General features: G+C 39.1%; 1 protein-coding gene across 7 annotated transcripts in view; it reads right to left on the reverse strand.

Moving 5' to 3' along the window:
- The window catches only part of diaph2 (diaphanous-related formin 2), a 381,698-nt gene that overhangs the window by 281,760 nt on the left and 76,418 nt on the right, over nucleotides 1-23,520 (reverse strand). For all 7 annotated transcript variants that reach the window (XM_077531612.1, XM_077531615.1, XM_077531611.1 and 4 more), the window contains one exon: nucleotides 2,686-2,825. In XM_077531612.1, the coding sequence (XP_077387738.1) occupies nucleotides 2,686-2,825 (140 nt within the window). The remainder of the gene's footprint in view (nucleotides 1-2,685; nucleotides 2,826-23,520) is intronic.

Raw genomic sequence — 23,520 nt, forward strand, 5'->3', positions numbered from 1 at the left:
TTACACCCATGCCAGCGTATGATCTAGTCTCTAGTTGCCTTTTTGTTTTGGGTTTTAATTGACAAAAAACTTTTGTTCAAGGATAGAAACACATCTCTTATTTGGCTCCAAGAAAAGCATGACTGTGGTGCACTTCCATCCAAGTCGCACTCACTTTCACTCTGTGATAACAAACCGTATAAGGTTACATTAACATAGAGCAAGCAGAGGAGTCCCAAACAAAAGTGTGCTGTGATCCATGACAATCAAATCCATTCATATTAATTAGGACTTGCAATGCCCCAAGCCCTGAATATTACAAACTTCATCGTGCTGCATATCATGGTTGTTTGACTGGAACCTTCAGTTTTTTGCACTCAGACCTTAGTACTGTACAATCCATCCATTTTATGTGCTGCTTATCCTTTTTGGATTGCGGATGTGCTGGAGCCTATCCCAGGCAAACTAAATTGGTTGACATAAAAATGTCTGTCTGGGTACCTCACTCTGCTTCATCTATCCTTCCCTCCTTCCTCTCTATAGTTTTTCCTCTGTTCTCTTGAGATCTCCCTAATCTGTTGGAATTTAGAGGTTGCTGAGGTTGGCGTAAGATTCTGGTTTTGTAACCATGTGGGTGGCAGGTGGTGTTTAGTTGGTGCTGGATTTCACTATGATTTATCTTTCTTTCCTTTGACCTTTCCTCTGGTCTCCTGACCTTCTGAACTTCACCACTCTGCCAAGACTCGAGAAGAATTATCCGGTTAAGGTGAAGGGTAATGGGATTTTTATTAGGTTTTAGGTGAACTAATGAGTACAAATTTACACAGATTCACACGCACACACACAACGCACACTTATGCACGCACACAAATGTGCACATACGGACATTAAATTTAAAAATTAAAAATTAAAAAAAAGAGAGAGAGAGAGTAATGATGATAAGATGTTGAATCGGTAAGACTGCCGAATGAACAATTTTGAGCTCTCTCTTGTGAAAAAAAAAAAAAATGTTTGCCCCAAAGCTGTAATTAATTATTTTAAAACCAAATTTGCACCGTTTGGAATTCGGTTTGACTGTCTAATGTTTACTGCACCGAGATTTGTTGCAGATGCACACACACAGTCAATGGGACTTGGTTGCCATAGAGAAATACACAAAAAAAGAAGAAGAGTTTGTTTTTTTCATTTGAAACAAACAACAACAACAAAAAGGACAAATAAAGTTTTGTGTAATTGCTGCAAAGCAGAGTTGGGGTAACTTGAAGACAAAATGTCCACACAAGAATTCAAACACATGACTACGGCACATGCTACTAAGTGTATTTATTTATTTAAGGTACTCATTAGTTAATGTAATAATCAGTATCCTGCCATCACTTGTCCGGACGAACTGTATGGCGTTTGTAGATTAAACTCTGTCGTGTATTCATTTTCAAATGACGCTTTGTGCAAGTGCCTGTTTCATTCCTTTCACAAAGTGCGGCTCACTGTATGATACTTTTAAAGTAAAATAGCACTGAACAAGCTAAAGGTTTGTCACCTTATTTTCCATCACTACTTCACTGGAGTACAACATCTTCCATTAATTTTTGCCCGGTCTAACCTGTCTCTGTGCTACATGAATCTAACTTAGCTTAGTGTAGCTAGCTTGCTACAGCTCTTCATCGCTAAGCAGTGATTGAGAGTGTGTCTAAAGTGACATGATTATTTAAGGAAATGAGGATGATATTTGATGGAATACTTGAGGGCCGGAGGGTTTTGACTTCACTGTCCTCGTTAATTAGGGTAATTAGGGTTAATTAGGTTTGCACAATAAACTATATTCAAAGTGCATCTATTGAGTATAAACTCATTTTGGGAGGAGGGGTATTTTATTTACCGTAAATTAAGTAAGGCTTCCCATGTAAGTGTACCGTATAATAACTACAACTCAAGTATATCCCATCTCAATTTCTTGGTCGAGAAGGCAGGAATGGTAGCCGGAGCATTAATGAATGCTCACCGTTAGTACCTGCAAAGTACTGAAAGTGAGCGTAGAACACAATAACACATTTTAATTACATATGCCGAGACACATAGTTAAAAGATGGTGTGGTTGTGTTATTAAAGCAAATGATTTTCTATGAGAACACCTTTGTTTCTATTAATTCAACAAAGCCGTAACGTTGACTGGTACAAACATTAAGATAATGTAATTGTTCGTTTGGGAACACCGCGCCACAATGGGGTTGAACTGTTCTTCACGTATACCGTTGACCATTAATTTCACGTGGACATATTTGATTCGCATACACTGTCTTCAGCAGCTGGTCAGTAAATTAGTGTTCTTATAGTCAATTCATTGCAGAAAAAGTGAGGGATTTGGTAACGAGAGAGGGAAAAACACAGTCGGTGAGTCTGTAATGACTCCTGGAGTTGAGCAAAAATAAATTATTTCATTTTTTATACATTTTGACCAGAGAATAATATTTAATATGATGTTTCATGTTTTGATCTGTTTAATTTCAGCTCAGGGGTGCTTTATGTGTATAACAATTGGACCTAACAAGTTGGAGACATATTTTAGCCGAAAACCTGTTTAACGTATTTTTAGATTCTTAGCTTTATTAATACCACAAAATTGCTAAATATCGTTACGGCACAGTCAATCCAATGTGTCCATAGACTAGAAGACAAAAGACAAATCCTAAAATGTGAGGGACTAACCTGACGGGGTTACTGGTGAGAGAAACCCGAAGCGACTCCAGGCAATTGAGCAGCTTTTCTTCTGTGATACCAGAACGAAGCTCGTGGACATATTCCTGGGATGAGAGCGTACATTCATGCTTGCTGTTCCTTAGTCCTCCCTGGAAGCAAAACACGATGATGTCAGAAAATAAACCCAACACCTGAAGAAGGTTTTTTTTTTTTTTTTTTAACGTCATTTGAATAATTTGGGAAGCAACTCAAGACTAACATATATATATATATATATATATATATATATTTATTTATTTATTTATTTATTTTAAGCACAATGTGTATTTGCAAAATTTCTACTTTCAAGTCACATTCAAAAGGGAGTTGAGTCAAAGAAAAAAACAAAAAAAACAAAAAAAGGCATTAGATATGCTTGGAAGATGACTGCTCAGCAAAATCATATGCACTGTGTTGATCCCCAAACTGCTGCTTTTCCGACAAAGTGAACTGCGCTAATAGGCACTTTTGCAAGTGGCGAAATAGCTCATTTATTTGGGTGAAAGCACGCATGCTGCTCTCCAGAAAAGCACAATCAACGCCAAAACCCGAAGCGGTCTTAGATTGTGAAAACAATTCAACTGGCATTTGTGTGTTTCCATTCCTGTATCTTCTAACACCCGTGGTCAGAATCCGCAACATATGGCACTAAAAGACAACTTCATCATCGCCCTATGACAGTAAACTAACTCAATGTCAGTAAAAGCAAAAAAATATGTGGTGCGCTTGCAGAGAAATAGGAGGTCTTCTGGCCTGGTTGTCACCCAGGGAGAGGAAGAAAAAGTAGGTGCAGTCATTACGGGGTCCAAATCAATAAAAAGTGAACTAAACGTGCAGCACGGTGACTCTCTACAGGAAGGGTCACAGCACACTGTTCTACCTTGGGACTCTCGGCTTCTTTTATTATGTGCAACAAACTCCAACAGATTAAGTTGGGTGAAAAGCTTGTAGTAGGTAGAACACAAAAGCTAAATTCAACCTTGCTAAGCACGACATATTAAATAAAGCAAAAAAGTATTATTACATGACACTGAAGAAAACCTTGGGCAATCTGAATGGGGATAGACAAAATAATTGATTCCTTTATCTCCGCAAATAGTGGTCAGGGTCTCAGGGACATTTATTTTTGTTATTATATCAACAGCTGATGAGGTCTCCTTGTACAAATTCCAATTTGGAAATATATTCAACATGAGTTTTAGAATTGTTATGAGGAAATAAAGAAAAATATCATCAATTGAGGCAGACTAGACCGGAACAAATCGGAACATGAACTTGGACATACACTACATGGCAGAGCAGTCAATGGAATGCTAATCGACTTAAAGACACCGTGTCCGCATAACATAATGGGCTGGTAAATGGGCTTTCACTTGTATAGTGCTTTTCCACCTACAGGGTACTTAAAGTGCCTCACCTACTTATGACACACCATCAGAAGTAACTCGGGGTTCAGTGTCTTGCTCAAAGACACTTAGGCTACAAGGATCGAACCCACAACCTCTGGGTTGGCAGACAGCTACTCTACCACTTGAGCCATGTCGCCCCAACATAAGATCATCATTAACAATGGCAGACAAACTGCAGTAAAACTAGTGTACCTGCTTCAGTATGTGCTGCCATTTTGGTGAGCAAAAGAGTTTAAATAGGGTCAGTTGACTCATATGTCTGTTGGTTGCCTCAAGAAAAGGTGTCGAATATGCTACAGGTTTGTATTTGTTCAATTAGACTAACTGAGTCACGGTAGCTGATTGTGTCTCGCTGATTGTTGATCAATCCCGCATTTGAAGACAAACAAAACGTCGCTAATGTTAAAAGATTGTAGTTGTGGCAGACATTCAATGTTGCTTTTGCAAAGGTTGGCAGAAATATTGCACTGTTCAATAATGAATAAAAAAAAGAGACAAAGAGAGGTGCATATCACATTCAATACTGTACATACAACTACATAAAGATAAAAATAACATTAACTCTTTGACCGCCAAAAACGTTTAATGACGTATTCTAAAATCCTAAAGAATGCTGCCAAAAACGTTAATTTACGTTTATTACGGGGGGGGGTTTTCTCTCTCTCAATGGGCAGCGCAACGTCTTGTGCTGCGCTGCCTTGTCACTAAACGAAAAATATTAGTATCAAAGTCACTGTTGTGCAAAAAAAAATATCTTTTCACAAAAAGCTTGTTTTTCTCTTAATGTTTTTGTATTGTGTCACTCAAATGACCTAATTTCAAATGGTGATTACTAAAGAACGGAATAAGGTAGAAACATACTTTTTTTTTCTCATGAAAGAATGGAATCATATGGTATTCACCATATTGATGTCGTCATACTGCGCAATATTCTGTTTGCTTTGAAAGATGAGTGAAAATGCTCCAAATCAGCTCGCACCGTTGGGTTTTTTTTGGATAACGTTTGGCAGTCAAAGAGTTAAAGGAAGGGAAAAAAAACTTATATAAACATGAACAAACCACAGCAAGGTCGTATAATTGCAGTTAGTCAGAGAGGACAACCGTCACTCGCCTTTGTGAAATGTGACCTTCAAATAATTAATTATTCAATGGGAAAAGGGAAATAGACAATGCCTACTAAGATCCGTGGCTAGTATGACATTTTTGGAAATTGTGCAATTTAATGAAAAACGAGGAGATTTAATTACATCCTTTAATTTAAATTAGGTACAACAAACTATAGAACATAATATTAATCCTTTTAATGTTAAGGATGGAGTGTGTCAGAAAAAAAATCCAGGTCTGACGTCTTCAAAAATCTCTTTGGCCACTGCCAGCCTCTTCGTTGATGCTTTCCTTTTGGCAGATAAATTCATGAAAAACGTTGAAATGTATTGGTTCAGATTGGAAGATCAGATATGCATGTTGCACTGGGAAGCAGAGGAATGGTGGATGGAGTGTGTAGTTAAGTACAAGGGTTGTTACAGTGCTGAAGTGGGTGCGCGACTAAAATGTTTGGAAGTGCTACTTTAAACAATCAGTTGTCTACATATTCATCTTTGAAGGCTTGGTGCCACCTGAGTGTACAGTATAAGAGACCAAATCACTCCAAAATACAACGATACACTCAACGGAAGCTAGAAAAGTCGAACAAAACGAGTTAAACCTTCAACTCTACAAAGAGGAATACTTAGGTAGAGTGTAGATACTGAATGCCAAAACATCGCTGACTGAAGCCATACTTGCCTTAAGATTTAGTGATGGAATGTCCTCAAAAGCAAATATAGTCATTTGAACGGATAACTCTTAAAAGCTATTGCTTCAGAACCCCGTATACATTGCCATATATCCCCCTCCTCCCACATCAACACATACGAAACTGAAAAGTTGGCATTTTCCAACACTTCTCCACTACTTATCTTTTCATCTCTGAGGTCTGAGCTTCACCACAGGCTCTGTCTGACCTCTGGAAACAAAACACTGACCGTAAACCACCCTTTCACAACCCTGTCCCACATAAGAAGAGTCCTGGGACCATATCAACATTACACTGCCACTCGGGCGGCAGAAATACAATCTGAGCAGAAGGACGCCGGCTACTGGGAAATAGAGTTGCGCCCCGAAGGCGCAGGAAAAACGGTCAGCCGAAGCTTTAAACAAAAGAGGCCCCCGAGAGAAAGGTAAAGAGCGAACGGTCGGAAGGAGATTCAAAGAAAGTGTATGCAGGGTGGGCAGCTATACGGAACATCACGAGAGTCTAAGTTCTACACACACGCTGCCTTTTGACCACAGCAGAGAGCCTCATCTCCTGCCGCTTATTGAATCCCCTATTTGTCGATAACAGCATTTCCTGCCAAAGAAAATAGTGTGGGGAGCAATTACTTTAGGGAGCCTGTCAATTTCATTTTGGTGGGTTAGGGCAGGATTGTGGCTCATTCTATCCTCCTCCATCACTGTCCGCCTTCTGTATGGCGCAGGGCGTGACAGAGAACGTTGCTATCTCTGGAGGGCAGGGCAGGGAGACAATGCCAAGGCGACTGCACCTCAACATGTCATCTTCACCTGTAATGAGCCCATAACAAGCTGGCGGCGCACTCGGTGCCCAGTGCTCGGCACACTCGGGCAGACTGATGGATGCATTATTCAGCTTCTCCGTCAGCTTACCGGAAAAACCAGATGGCGACAACGTGTCTGGCCTGAAAGCTGCTGCAGTCTATTCTTACCATTTCATCTCGCTTTCCAAGATATGCATGCATGCAATTTCCTTACAACATTAACTTATGATATTTTTAGATCATTTAGACAAGCGGTTTCTAACCTGGATTCGACCAAACCCCCCAGAGTTTGATGAGTCAGTCTCAGGGGTTCGGCAGATCCAGACACAAACCCAACTTGGTTGGCCTTCAGAAAATTTGGTGTACTCAGTAGTCACATTTTGACTGTTGTGAGGGTATGTCATGTGATTTCGATATTATTGTAATCCTTTCATACTTGAGCTGTGAAAATTAATCGATTAATGGACAAGTAATCGACTATTTTAATAATCGAGTAAGCGTTTGGAGCCATTTTTTAATTTAAATGTGTCCAAATCCTCTGATTTCAACAGTATTCACTGATTTCTGTAGTTCTTCATGAAAAAAAGATTGATTATCTTCAGTGTTTAATCAAAATGAGACATGTTTTTACTGACCGAAATGGTAACGTAGTACATCAACCCCCCCCTTTAAAAAAAAAAATAAAAAATAAAAATAAAAATCACAATACAAATACGATATACGAAATAACCACCAATTACTGGTTAATAAAAAGTAATCAAGTAAAAAAATGCTTTTCTAAAACAAAATTTAAATGAATCGGATTAGTTGATTAATCGATTGAATAATCGATAGATTAATCGATTCTAAAAGTATTTGATACTATTAATTAATTCATATTTCATACTATGTCAAGCGAAAAAAAGAAGGTGGTCGGATGAATATGTGCAATATGAATTCACATGTATAATGGAACGAATGGTGTATGGTGTTCCACAGGGTTCACTTCTGGGGCCTCTGCTGTTTTCATTGTATCCGCTGCCCCTGGGTTCCATCTTAAGAAAAAACAGCATTGGTTGTTTCAAAGTGCTCTATAAATATAGAGTTGAGTCGAGTGATGGGAGTCACTGTCCTAACTGCATGATTTTACAATGCTAAGTTGAGTAATTCCAGTTCATCACAACTAGCTATGTCGCAAAACTAAAGGATCGCTTCCTTTAGCTGCATGGAGATGGGGAATGCAAGAACACAATGCTCACTGAAGATAGCTAGATTCAATGAAAAGATTGATTGATTGATTGATTCAGACCTCAAATTTAAGATTTTTTACTATAGGAGTCTGGAGATGATGGAAATGGAATTAAAGTGGCAGCAATTTGTCATTGGCAGCTAAGAATAACTTCTCCTTGCTAACAAGGAATATACCAAAAAGACAAAATTGGGTGTTTCACTGTATTTATCATTATAATCTAAAAACACTGCCCCAACAGGGATAAACTGTACTAAATATTCCGTTTATTTGTCTATTCATCGGTTCATTAATTTCTTGACACATTTGCTTTTTCTGATCATTACATTGCCTTAGTGCTCTAATTATGATAATTACATCGTGTACATAATTCTAATTCAAAAGAAAGTCCCTGCGGTCTTAAAGTGAAACATTGATACAATCTGAGTAATTAGCGCATACCAACCTATTAGACAATAAGAAGCTTGTGTTACATTTCTTTTTCAAAAACAGTTGGTTGATGAGTAGAGATGACACAATACTGGAAGTAATATTTGAGGTCTGTACATTTTAAATAAAGCACTAAGCACAATCCTTTAGCATATTAAGCACAATCTAGAGTTGGCTGAGGTTCCGTGGCAGTGGTGCTAAAGGTCAACGGGAACACGGATCAGTTAAGATGGCGGCTGGCTGGACAATGACTTTTGCCCGAGCTCCCCTACTTTAAAGGACAGAGACCTGCCACCAGAAGATAAGACATTTCATCTCGCTACCAGAGCACAAGGCTCCCAGCTCAGTGGGGGGATTTCCCAGCAGACCATGCGACCAAGCCGTTCTTTCTCCAATCATTTCATTTTTTTTTCAACACTGTCATATCTGCCTGACAGTTTCTCACTCTGTCCACAGTGAGGTGTTTTTGAACCCTTGGTGACAGCGGTCTATCTGAACCGTACCAGCAGCGCTTTCTTTTATATTTATTTTCCTGTCGGGAAAAAAAACCCGTAAAATTTACAGAGCGGTTTGTTGTGTTGCGGCCGGGCGGCTCGCCGATAACGGCAATGCAATTAGGCCACCAACGTTTTCTCAATAATCAGGCGGGTAGCGTTACTCGACGCCGAGCTGAGAAGGGAAAAAAACAAAAAAGAAAACAATGAGTTATAGGCTAACACTGCCGGTTTGACTTTATAAATGTTTGCGCATATAATGTGTGATCGCAGACAGGTTTAGACAAGCACATACCTAAATATATTAAAGTTGTCCGTTCCTATTTATTTCAAGAAGAAAGTGCTGTGACTAGCTTGTAAAAGGGGATTCCCAGACAGAAACGTGCATACATCGCCAAGATTTATTTGTCATATGCCAATTCCACAATCTCTAATTTCAAACCTTCCTTTGACACTGAATTTATGTTTTGTTAACATGAGGGGAGAATTGTTTGCTCTGTGATGTTCGTCTCAAATTTACTTGTCAAGTTAAAAAAAAAAAAAAAAAAAAAAAAAGACTACTTTCAAGCAATTCCATTTAACGACATCCTTTCAGCCTCTATAATCACATCCTGACAGCCAAACAGAAGACAATTTATCTTTGCAAAAGGCTGTATTATAAATAGAAAACTGTTTATTTATGAATATTGTGCTTTTGAACCATTTCCATGTCACGGTGTCAATTTGTCAACAAAGCAATCGCTGCCTTTAATATGTGAAGTGTGGTGGCTATTATTAGCTTTAGGAAACATTATAAACATTATGGGAAGAAAAACATATCATATTTAGTGCCCAAACATGCAGTGAGAAGGTTGTCGGACAAGCTGGAGCCTATTTGGTTTGAAGTGTCCATTATATTGCCATTTTGGCCTTTTTGGGTGATCTTTCAAAATTAGAGTTGTTCTTGATTGCTACTAATTAAACTAAAAAACTAAAACACATTAGAAAGACAGACTGGAAATGGTGAATTGCAAAGACTGAGTTTGATGACTCACCATAAACCACAAAATAATAAATAATTCAGCTCTGCAAGGTCAGATTTTGAACGGATGCAATAAATCTGTCCGATGCACTAACTTTTGGAACTGTGGGCTAGCGAGGGCCCGTTCATTGCCGCTTATGCTTTTACTTGAGCCTTTCATCTCGTGAAGTCTTAATTAGGTCAAGGTTAACCTGTTTGTGAAGCATCCACCTTGACCCTCCTTCCCACTGCATTTAGCTCTCAAAGAGCCAAACACCCTCCATTTTCACTTTCGCACTAACTTCGCCCTAGCCCGCACAAGACAGTTCAAGCTTGGGGCAAAAAACACACATACACACACAAAAGTACAACAAACATGTCCAGCCCAACTGGCTGCGACCCAGATGTGGCCAAGGAGAGGGCACACCAATAGACCCTGTCAGCAAGCTTCTCTGGCTTTAATCCCACTTGCGGTTGACCTTCAGTGCAGCACCGGCATCACTGTTTCAAACAGCCTCTTAAATATATCCAACGACAGACGAATTTAATACCACAGCTTGTATTGTATAGCAAAATAACGTAACAAAAAAAAAGAAAAATGTGTAAATAAATGTTAAAAACAACAGCAGGTTTCCCCTTGTCATGTGCTGAAGGTTGGATCCCAATGCGCAGACACAAATACAATTTTAACTATTTATTTACATCGAGAGGCGTGGAAGAAACTTGACTAGACGAGAAACAAAGAGAGTTGCACAGAGACACAGAGGTAACAAGTAATAATCCGACAAGGCACACACTTCTCAGGAGGCTTATATAGACAAGGAATCGATCTGATTGGTTGTGGCTAGACATGTGGGTAACAGGACTGACATGGAATTATCTGATTGGCTGTTGACCAGGAAAAGGGATTAAAGATTCTTGACATCACATAACATCACATAGCCTAAAACCAGTTGAAACTAGATGCTAGTTACATCAGTTCAAAACAGACACTTGTTAGATCAGTACAAGCAGACACTTGACCTCATGGTCATGAACCCAAACTTAACAGGTCATGAACTCAAACTTAACCCTGGCGTGACCCTAGCTTAGTTTTAAAATGTTACAATATATGATGGCAAGAGTTTAACCATGAAATATTAATTTTATTGACATTTTTAACTCATTCACTGCCTTTGACGGAAAAAGACGTCAAATGATGCAATGCATTTTTGCTGGGCTGGCAGTGAATGTGTTAAATAGCTTAATATACTTTTAAAAGCATTCTACTATATTACCTTGAGCACATTGCATAAAGTTCAAAACAAATCTTTTCAAGTGAGCTTTTCTTGCACAAATTCATTTACATACTAATCTCTACATATGAATTGATTTTATATGCAAAAATGTGCTATAAGGATGTGACACGGTGAGAAAGCACATCAAAATTATGATTGCATTTTGTATAAATTGTGGAGATAGCGCAATGTGACGGCTGCACGGGGCTGGAGCCCAGGACTGTTGACTGAAGGGAATTAATGAGCACGGAGACAACTGTTGCATTGTGGGTAGAGCCGGTGTCAGGTTTTGACAGAAATAATATAAGATTAGATTTATCTCGTTCTGCTGCATTGTTTTCCAACGTGATTGAGTCACGAAATTCAATGAAAGACCAGTGGAGCACTCGTAATATTTGTTGTGAGAATCTCATAAGTTCCTGCAAGTCAACTAAAAATCTTCTGAAGTCTGACAAATTTGACACATTATAAACAATGACCACCAATGTCTGCTACTATAAAATGAATGTCTGACATGAGACAATGCTTTCACTATGGAATGGCACATTGTCGGCTTTTTGTGGCCGTACCTATGGGGAATGGTTGTGTGGGGAATGCTTCTAAGCACTTCTGCAGTACTTACTGTCTGTGCTGAATTTCAATGCCAACTCTATAAAAGATAGAAGCAGCTCACTGTCAGGTAGGAGAGAGTTGGGTGGCGGGTGTGTGGGGGGGTGTCGCTAGCGTAAATAAAATTGAGTGAACACTTCCTGTGGAGAGATGTGTTTATTTGTAGCTGTGTGACAAAAATGAAATACTTGGACCGACTGGCTCTAGAGATGAGGAAAGGGAAATATTTTAATATGAAAACAACACAACAATATGACACACAGTGGAGGCCCCGAAGTCAAACATAATTTGTTACATGAAGCTGGTTTTTCACTTTGGAAATAATGTACGATACTGTTATTGGCCCACCACAAAGAGAAAAAAAAGAAAAAGTACACACTTGAGGAGTTGTTGACATTTTTTGAACGTATATAATTCAACCCAATAATTTGGAATGGAATCTGAAGATTTGACAATCACACATTTATGAGCATATATTGATGTCTTCTGCTGACTCAGCAAAAATTTAAAGGGGCTGTCTGCCGGAAAATGCAATTTTTAAATCCAGGATGTACACACTTTAACTATCTCTCATCTACACATCTGTGTTTTTGTTAATCTTTTGTGGTAATTTCGTCCTAAACCCCCACCTCCCCAGCCTGTATTTTGCCATTTTGTGTTTGTTTTGTAAACAGCGGGACGTTTCTGTGGAAAGACAGTGTTTACAACCCTCCAGCCAATCGCAGAGCGGGTGGTGGCGTGTCGCAAACGGGGCCGGGCGAACGTGTCAGCTGCGTGACGTCACTCCCGCGGCAATGTGAAAGCACTCACGTTTTTTTTTCACTCACTCACTCACTCACTCACTCACTCACTCACTCGCTCACTCACAGAAGCTTACGTGTGTGAATGAGTGAGTGAAGAAAAAAAAAATCCCTGCGTGCTTTCAAATTGCCGCGGGAGTGACGTCACGCAGCCGACACGTTCGCCCGGCCCCGTTTGCGACACGCCACCACCCGCTCTGCGATTGGCTGGAGGGGTGTAAATACTGTCTTTCCACAGAAACGTCCCGCTGTTTACAAAACAAACACAAAATGGCAAAATACAGGCTGGGGAGGTGGGGGTTTAGGACGAAATTACCACAAAAGATTAACAAAAACACAGATGTGTAGACTGAGAGAAAGTTAAAGTGTGTACATCCCGTATTTAAAAAGTGCATTTTCCTGAGTGAATCCGGCAGACAGCCCCTTTAATCTTAAAATTTTGACTCATCCAAATGCATGATTATTTTCTAGTAATGCATGAATGAATCCTGATGTTGTCCTGAAAGTTGCATACACTGATAAACAGAATGCAATGTTGAACTGTTTTCAGAATTTGAAGGGAATATAAAGCCACCTCATCCTTGACAGCCTTGCAGTGTCAGGGCACCAGGGGTATGAGTAAGTGAACTGTTAAGCAGGTTAAGTCACACAGGATCTCATTTAGGTTTTTCTTTGGTCTCGGCTGCATTGATTGCAACGCGAAGGCTTAATGAACTCTCACTTCCAGCTCTGGGAACCTGCATATGAAAGCCAAGAGCTATAGAACTACACACAGAAAGTTTGGAGGAGGACGATGAAGTGGGTTAGCTAACAGGGAAAACAATGCTTCAACAATGATTTAATGAGTACGTATACAGACTGGCTTCAAATGTGACGGCTATTATAAGCCCCTTCGTCCTTTATCTACCCTCTTCATTCAGCATAGAAATCATATAATGCAACTGCTGTTGGAGGCCAAGGGTCCAGAGCCTAGTCTGCCGCAATCCACCTTAATAAGCTTCTTTAAGAATGTAACACTTCAGATGTTTTGAAAAAAAAAAGCTGGGCAACAGATTTTAAGGAAGAAAGGTAGGTTCAAGTTATAAATGCAGTTTGACAAAACCCTGCAATATACAACTTAGCATAGCAATATGGCGCTAACTGGAGCATACACTGCGAGTACCAACGTGAGCAGATTTCCTTAAAAAGTAAGTCTTAAATTGATGATTGGAATGCCTACTTCGAACTGAGAACAAACTAAGAATTTAGAAAATCGGATGATGGTTTCCAGAGAAATTGAGTTTTTTTGTGTTGGGAAAAAAAAATGCCTATTGAGGAATGTTTTTGTGTGATATTGTCTATAGAAAATCTGGTCAAAAAGCAATTTCAAAGTACAGTAAAACAGCATAACAGTGGTACTGTCTGTGTTCTTTATTATTTCTCAACCTCTGTCTTTTGTTTCGTCTCCGGGGACTCCCCCCCACCCTTCTTAGATTCACTGACAAGTTTTAGTTAAGAATACCAAGCAATTGCTCGTACAGGCCAAAAGTTAGACAGATCAACGGGTCAAATTTACCCGGTATTTCAAATTTGGCCAAAAAACTCGACTTAACTAGCGCTAATGGAAGATTTCTGGTGAGAAGACACTTTTGAAGAGTCTCATTCTTGTTCCGGAGTCAGACATTTTTGTCTTGGTCTTGTATACTGGGAGGACTCTGGATTTTTGATCAAAACCGGTCGAGACCAGGCCAGTACTACTGTGATTGGTAAGAAACGTAGAATGCGGGTGTTGCACTCTTGGTGTTGCCGGGAATTCCATGTCCCCTGCACACAAAGAGGGGATGAAGACGACTATCAGCCAAAATATCAGCCAACCCATCAGTAATTTTCCGTTGAGTGTTGGCGCTCTCGTCTTGTCAGAACCTAACCACAACCAAATATGGTACCTGACTGCTTCTCCAAAGTCAGGTAAATCCAGTGACAACTGACAAGCTGAAGGATTGAAACATTTTCCTGTCCTTGCAAATACACAAGTTGGCAGTAGAAAATCTGTTTGACACCATTCCCAGCACAAATATGCAGCCCCGCAACTGGAGCAGACATGACAACATAAATTCACAGCCAGAGGAGGGCTTGCATTCAAAGAAATAATGACACCAAAGGTACCAGCGAACAGTCGTTACGTGCTCATCCTCTGTAATTGGAGATGCGCCGGCCAAAAATTGTACAATAAATTCCAGAGAGGAGGAGTAAAATGCAGGGCGACTGAGGACAAAAAGTGGGCTCAGGTAAACAGGCAGCGACATTAATGTTGTTCAACCGCTGCCCAGGTTCTCCGGGTAGTTTCGGGTGATGGGGACAAGCGTGATTTACGACAGGGGCGGTCCTGGGAGAATGGTGGTGGGTCTTGCCAGGAGCAGAATGGCTTTGTGCGGGTGTTTGTGACTGAGCTTGGATTGAGAACGAGAGCAGGTAAACAAGGTTGAAATATGAATTCATGTGCACACAATTTTCTATATATTTACATGAGAAAACCCGCAAAGGAAGGTCAGAATCTCATTGTCAGATTGTTCATTTATGTCAAGGTGGTCAGTTTCAGTCTGCTTCTCATGTCTGAGCTTGTTTAACTCCAATAACAGACAAGTTTCCTCTCTTATTGGCTGTTTGCACAATAAATAGGATTTCAGATTGTATGGTGCAAGACCGTCAGGATCGAAAAAAAAACACGATTGAAGAAATATCTTCTCATGAAAAAGCCATACTGAGAGATCATCTTCTCATCAACACGCTGTGACTCTACCACGTAAGGGTCACAGGAGTGATTTGTACTGAAAGAGAGCGTGTGTGTGTCATATGAATATGAGAATAATGAGGATATGGAAGAAGAAAGTCTAACAAATGCTATGGTGTTTACAAATTATTTTCTCAAATTTCAAGAGGCCTCTTTGGACGCATTCACATTGAGATTTACAACAATGTGATACAATATATTTGTCGCCATCAAGAGACAGACAAAACCAGTAAAAATACAAACAGTATTCAAAAAGGTCTCTAAGGATAGATGACAAAATTTCCAAATCATTGTAATTTAGATTCTGAATGTAATGGAACTCCGCTTTTAGCACAACTGGCGGATTGAACCGAATCTGCCATAGAGGAAGTCCATGTAAGTCCACTATAGCTCAACTTTTCATAGCTGATATTGAAATAAACTCCACAAACACTGTGAAAATGGTAATTTGGTGAAATTGCCAAAGTATTCAATGTAATAATCGATAGGAAAATCAATTCTCAAAATATTTTTTATAGGCCTGATGGCAAGGGGAGTCATTAGGATCTGGACCATGGTGAGGTCAATTAGAAAATCATTAAATCATATGTGAATTATAATGTTAATTATCCATTCACCCATCCATTTTCCGTACCGCTTATCCTCACGAGGGTCACGGCTATACTATGAAAGAAAGTAGGGATGCACGATAATGCTATTTTCAAGCGATACCGATAAACCAATAATTTAGAAGTGCCCATGTCGATAACCGATTAGTAAGCCGATAATTGTTTGCGAAATTAACTTGAATACAAATATGCTTTTGAGTCCTACTATAAATCTAACAAATGCATTGAAACATTGTATAAACTTTGCACGATGTTTCAATGTATGTATAGCACCATGAAGCTGAATTTTATTGATATGAGCCACAACCACAACAGATGGACCAACGTGGCATGTCTATAATTAATGCTGGATTTCTTTATTTTCTGGTTTATCTGTATGAAACCAAATTGCCGATAATTATCGGCAGATTTCGCTATTATCTGTTTTATCTGTTTGACGTCACATTGGTCGATAATTGCCGATAATTATCGGCCACCGATATTATCGTGCATCCCTAAAAGAAAGATATTCAACATACAATACATACACTATATGTCCTACAAGTAACAAATCAATATGTTTCCTCTGTAAGAAAAAACAGTTGAGACAGCATCAGCTGTATCTTTTCAAGCAGTGCTGCCTTCCTTGTCTGTCCCGCCACACACATCTGACAGGTGTGACATTTTGGCAGTGCTGGTAGCAGCCACTTGTGCCGCCAGACGCTAGGCCGAGATTAGTCACCATCTCTGAGGATCGTGGCACCTTGCACGGGCGCGCACGGAGAGGATTTCTCCAGCGTGGCCCAAAGGCCCGCTATGAAAAATAGAACACCTAATACCTTAAGATAGAGCCATTTATCAAAGACGAGGTAAAGTCCTGGACACTTTGTGTGCCGAAATACCTCCCAGAGTCTCCATTCAGGACGGAGATGCAGAAACAACTCACTTATTGTAGAGTAATAAAAGAGAGATGGGGAGTTTTATTATTACCGCTGTAAAAATGTAATATTCCTACACCTTCTCCCCCAGAAGTGTCTTGCCGTTTTACAAGCATTCCTATGCTTCAGGAGATCTTTCATGTTCAGAACGAGGCTATCACAAGCTCAACTGTTGAATACATACGGCTTGTTCACCAACGCGGTGCTTACATCGGCCGCCTCGTGAATGACAATTACAGGCAGACCAGTGAGAATAGCAGAATGGGGACAAAAAAATACCCAGGGAAGCTGTCGCCATGCCAACCAGGCGCAAAGCAGCCGGACCAGTTAACCTATCCAGTGAACTGCTACACCCTGGGGTACAGCTTGGTAATGACATCTTTTCCTACATATCTTCAGCTCCATCCCACTTACTCCTCTCCGTGTTGATCTTACCGGGTCACTGAGGGATGCTTGGGTTGGGAGATGCCGCTCAGTGTGTACTCATGCCAAAACATTGCGGGACAAACCCAGCCAGTGCTGTCTTTTTCATTTATTCAGATTGCACTTGAACAAGCAAGAGGCAAGCATGATACTGGGAGGAGGCCGCCTAGTGAAAATGTCACTAGCTTAAAGGTCGCACGTCGTGGGACATGTACCGGGATTGGAAGACATGGTAATGTGGGAAAACCTGAGGAACGAGAGACGGTGACGTCTCACAAACACAATGTCAGACAAATACTGAATGGCATCACAACGCGAAAGTGATTTTTTTTTTAAATGAATCTGAAAGACTAAAAACTGAAATCCGGTCCATGTTGAACAGATGGGAAAAAAAAATATATGACACTATTGATCGCTGTTTTGGTCCAGTGGCTATGTGGCTAATTAAAAGCGGCTGAACTGCTATGTTTATATGGGCAGGCTGTGCAATTTTCTATTTTTGAAGAAATACCTTGCACATGCCACTAGTAAGTAACTTCGACAGTAAAATAGCTTCATCTTTGGAAGATAGGTAAGTCAGATGCATGTTTAGCTCAACGTTAGCTTATTGCTAGCTTCTTATTACGCTGTTCTCTCTCTCTCTCTCTGTTACAGCCATATAAGGTAACATTACAGTGGAAAATGGGCAAAATTAAGCTTTCATCTTGTTACTGATTGTTCACATAAAAGCTGTTCACAACAGTTGCAACATTTTGCAACACACAGACTGTAAGGAGGATGTTGAGTGCACCACCTCCCTTTATTCCTACATGCATGCGCTGATATCCATGTCTTTGATCCTCATCTTCCCCTCTGTTTAAGATGGGCTTTGAATTGCAAGATCTTCTATTGTCGAGCAAAGTTTGAAGGTAAAAAGGAACGTGTGGAAATGAGGTAATAATCCAAAAATGTATTGTCAGAGCGGTACAAGCGTCCTTTCTCGTCTTGTCTATATAAACAAAACAAGCCAAGATGACAAAGCAACCGCGCAGTTTAAGTCATTAGCGCCAACGCGCTGCAATGCCCAAATGTGCCCAAATGCATCTGTTTGCTTAAATGACTGAGCATTGCATCAGGCATGCAGATTGTGTTTGTGCTTTTGTGTGTGCCCATGTGTGTTCTTTGGCTATGCCAACGGGCTCTTAGACGCTGGGGGGAGGGGAGGAGGGCAAACGCTCTTTGAGAACGGGATTTAGTAGCACACAGGCAGCTCTGGCGTAGGTGCTTCAAAGCAATGGAGTCTGTCGCTGTGATTGTGTGCACATGTGCATGTGTGATGTGATGACTTGTTCATGGATAAGCCCGTCGCTACACCGAAGGGTTCACTGGACCGGCTTGCCGCGGCAGTGCCACGCACTGAGCGGATATGCATCATTCGAGGAAGCCAAATAGCTTAAATAAAATGAGCTGGCAAATATAAATGACATTGTGACATAGTGTTCTGAGGCCATAGTTGGTGTTTGATGAAGACATTATTAGTGATGTAACAATATTCAAACGTCACAATATATTATCAAAAATATTATCCTTATGATACGATCATACTGAAATATGACATATGATATGATATGATATATGATATAATATGATATGATGTGGTTTTGTCTATGTGAACAATAAACAGACCAAATTTTCTCCTTGGACTGTTTAATTTCCTTGTGTGGGTGTGGTTTCTGTCACAATACAAATACAATTAAAGTAAACGCATGTAAATGTCTCGTCTGTATAATGCTGATTAGCTTAGGTCAGGGGTGTCCAAACCTTTTCATTTGAGGGCCACATACAGAAAATCAGAGGGACGCAAGGACCACAATGTTATGAAGAGAAATTGTACAAATAATTTATTTGTGCTTTTGCACATTTAGAAAAATGCTACAGTACATAAACCAATTTATTTGTAATATGGCAGTAGGGTTATTATAGTTTTGGAATGTTTTATTTTAGTTTTTATTTCGTTTTGAGTTTTGTTTTTTAAATTTAGTTAGTTTTAATTAGTTTTCAGGGTGGTTCTGTTAGTTTTTTTTTAATTAGTTTTAGTTCTTTAATAAATGCTTAGTTTTAGTTCAGTTGGTTTCAGTATTAGTTTTAGTTGTTTTTTTTAAATGTGTATTACTTGTGCGCAATATTTAAAAAACAGCATAGGAACAACGTCATCTGAAGGTGCTTTTCTATTGGCTGCTGCTAGATGACGTCACTTCTATGTGACATACTTTCAATTGTCATTATTCCGGTTTTTATCAAAATAAATCTACTAAAAATCACATTTGAAATCATCCCCAAAGGCTCATGTATTAAATTAATTACCAAAGACTAAAACAAATGACATGTTTGCTATAATTATAGTTAGTTTTAGTTAGTTTTGTCAACATAAAATGTAGTTTGTTAGTTTTCGTTTTTAAAAAAGCATTTTCGCTTTATTTTATTTCGTTAATATTGATTTAGAATTTTAGTTTTTGTTATTGCATTAGTTTTCGTTAACTAAAATAACATCCTCCCTTCTTACATTGACCATCTCCAAACATTTTTGTTAAATGCCATTTTTAGCATATGTCGCGGGCCACTGAAAAATGGACGGCGGGCCGCAAATGGCCCCCGGGCTGTAGTTTGGACACCCCTGGCTTAGGTCATAATAGTACACATTGTGTGTATTCACATTATGAATTGTGTCAATTTGGTTACCTTCCTCTTCATCTGGCCATTAGTGTGGGTCTTAAATGTTGGTGGCCAAAACATGACTAACTAAAATTATTCACTCCCAGCCATTTTCACTGAAGCAACCCCCTTCACTCCCAGCTGTTTTACTGGATTTTGACTGATTTTGATTTTGATTCATAATATTGTGTTCTATTGCTATAAAAACATGGAATCTACCAAACGAAAGATTAGAGTCTCTTCTTTCATCAGTAAAATAAAAAAAAGAAAGAAAGTAAAAGTATATGTGTATCTGTTTCCGTTTTGCAGCAATTATCATTAGAATATAGCTAAGTTTCATCATTATTCACATTCCTGTAGAAAACATTGGGTAAAAGAGCTTGTTGTAACATCTCGTATACTCTGCTGCCACCTGCTGGCCGTTTTTTGTAATGACTACCATTGGTTTTTAAGCCAGCTCTTCATATCAGAGGCTTCATCAAAGCCTGTCTGTATGTTCTTGCATAAAAAAAACAAAAAAAAACATAAAATGGGTGTGAATGACTAATTATTTAAAAAAAAAAAAAAAACTACACGTTTTTGAGCTTGAATGAGTTAAACTGCACTAATAAAGTAACCACCAGAGGGTGCTGATACCGCACAAATGGAAAATAACCTGGCCTTTTTAACATATTATGTGCTGCTTTTAATTTTGTAACATAATAACGATATTGTGGCAAATTTAATATTTTGATATTGTGATATTGCTGTTATTGTTACATTCCTAGACATTAACTCACATTTTGAGAAAGTTTTAAAGTTCACACTGCAGTTCCAGCATTGTGGAATTTCCTATCATTGATAGAGTACTGATACTACCTCAGAAGGAAGACAATTGCTTTTTTGTCTCCCCATTCCCAAGCCATTTAACCAGAAGAGCAAGAAAGAAAATAGGCGTGAAAATTCTGTCTTTTACAGGCAGTGTAAAAATGGTTAGTGTCTGTCTGCTTCCAAATTTGTGATCCGAATGCACTTCTGGCAAGTAGACGTGCATCAAGATGAGTTGAGGATTTATAATTTGATCTGAAAATTAGTTCTCTAAATATGTGCGGTGACAGGAACTGAATTTTATGAATATCCTGGAAAGAACGCTTTCCACGCCGCCGGGAGACTGAAAAAGGATGAGAGTGAAATGAAGGACTCTGCCAAGACGCAAAGCATAAAATTTCATCAACCAGAAGACTTTACTGCTCGGGGCTCTTTCCCCATGGCAAACAGGGGAAGCAGGTGAGCGCCAAATCGAGAAGAGGAATAGATTTATGATGGGTGATGCTCTTCCTTTAACCCCAATATTTGTTGAAAAGTCAGAAGAAAACACATTACAAAGGCTCCAATCAATAGCGTTGTTGTCCGTCCCATGCATACGACTGCATCAGGAGCGGCATCGCTTAGCGGTAACATTAGCCGGTGAAGCGATGACAGACGTGTTGCTGATGCAATCAGGGGCTACTGAGCACCACGGCATTGCTTTGAATTCATCTTTCACGGGTCACGAGCGGCGCACTACGCAAACCGAGCTCAAAGTCAATATTAATGAGAGGAGACACGCTCCAAATGGAGCTGGTGACAGCGCGCGCAATAGCCGCCTTCCTCGCCACTATCTGCCCATCAGCGGGCGAGCGAGGCCGCGCCGGAGATGAGGTTTCAAACAAATGCGGCGAGCGAGTATGACTCGCCTGTCGTTGCATCTACAAATACCTCAGAGAGTTGTCACAATAATGGAATTTTTGTTTGGAGGGATGGTGGTAGAAGTGGAGGACGGAGCAGATAAACTGGAATGCGGGCTAAGCTGCCAGTGCAGATATGAATTGGGATGCAAGATTATCAAATCTAATCCTACAAAATGGTGAAATTTTTACTTCATGAATTGTGGGGTGACAGGTAATTATTAAACAATAATTTGTAGAAATATAGAACAATGAAAGTTGTTACCAATTAAGCTAGACTGTACACTGGTTGACATGCAATGTGTTTGGATCTCATTTTACTATTACTGTAGAAAAAAAAAAAAATCGGCGAGCCAGTAGCTAGTATAGGGATGTAACGATAACGGCAATATTGTGATATTGTGATATTAAAAATGCCACAATATCGTCGTCGTCATGTTCATGATATTTAAAAGGAACACATCTGTTAAAAAAAAAGTCAAGTTGATTGCCATTTATGCAGTTCTAGCACCCTCTGGTGGCAAATTTTTTAGTGCAGTTTAATTTTCATTAGTGATGTTTTGGCCCTTCTATGTTTAAAGCTACATTAAAGGTCAGATGAAGGGCAACGTAATATGCCTGTGAATGAATATGAGTGAATATGTGTACGTGCATGAGCAAATAAGCGCCTCAATATTGTTATTAGAGATTGGAGGTGGTTTATATGCATTGCTGTTATGTACAAAAGCACAATATTGTGCCTTTTTTTTTAGTATGAGCTCTTATTTTTTACAATATTGTGACCTTTTTTATATATTGCCAACCTACCCACAATATTGTGATATTTATCGTATCGTGAGCTTCATATCGAAGATAATATCATATCGTGATGTTTGAATATCGTTACATCCCTAGTGTACCAATCACAGAATTTCCATATCAAAATATTGGAAATAAAATAAATTCCAAAACCCAGACAAAATCAGTCACAACAGCATTGGCACTGTCTCCTTATGTAAACTGTAATGTGTCCGAAAGGAAAAAATGAATAAACTAAACTGGCTTAAAGATGAAGTCGACCCAAAAATGTTGCAAAAAATATATTTTATGCACCATCGCTAGTTTAAATATGGCATTGTGATTAATATTGCAGCAAATTCCACCTGTTTTTATCCATCTCAGTGCTGTCACTATTTAATCTTTTTAGAATTGATTAATCTATCGATTATTCAATTGATTAATTGATTAATCAGATCAATTTTAATTTTGCATTACAAAAGCATTTTCCACCCTGATTATTTTTTATTAAACAGTGGTTATTGTGTGTTTATTTCATACTTCATATTTGTATAGCAATTAAATAAAAAAAAAAAAGAAGAAAAAGGGCGGGGGGGGGGGGGGTTTGGGGTGATTGATGTTGTATGTTAACAATTTTGTCCTTGTTTTCCAAAGTAAAAAAAAAATGTTTGATTAAACACAAAAAATAATCAGTCAGAGAATATGGACAAGTTTAAACTAAAAAAAAAAAAAAGGCTCCAAACGCTTACTCGATTATTAAAATAGTTGTTGATTAATTCGATAGCCTTACTCACATAAAACAACATTTTACAATGTATAAGCATTTGCATACTTTTTGGTCACTTCAAGCTCATGTTCAGTAGTAACTTAAGGCATAAGATCTTTAAGATCTTTACGTTGTTCGAGCTTCAAAGTTATTTGCTCATTGAAAATGGCATCATTGACTGATTAACATGCAAAAAGGTGCATTCAGCTCGCTCGGCAACAATGGACGTGACATCCGCAGGTACTATAATCGTCACCTCCGAAGAAAAGGTGCATCCACATTCGGAGCAGGAAGTAACATTAGCTCA

This window comes from Festucalex cinctus, chromosome 9 (genome assembly GCF_051991245.1).
Source record: "Festucalex cinctus isolate MCC-2025b chromosome 9, RoL_Fcin_1.0, whole genome shotgun sequence".
NCBI lineage: Eukaryota > Metazoa > Chordata > Actinopteri > Syngnathiformes > Syngnathidae > Festucalex > Festucalex cinctus.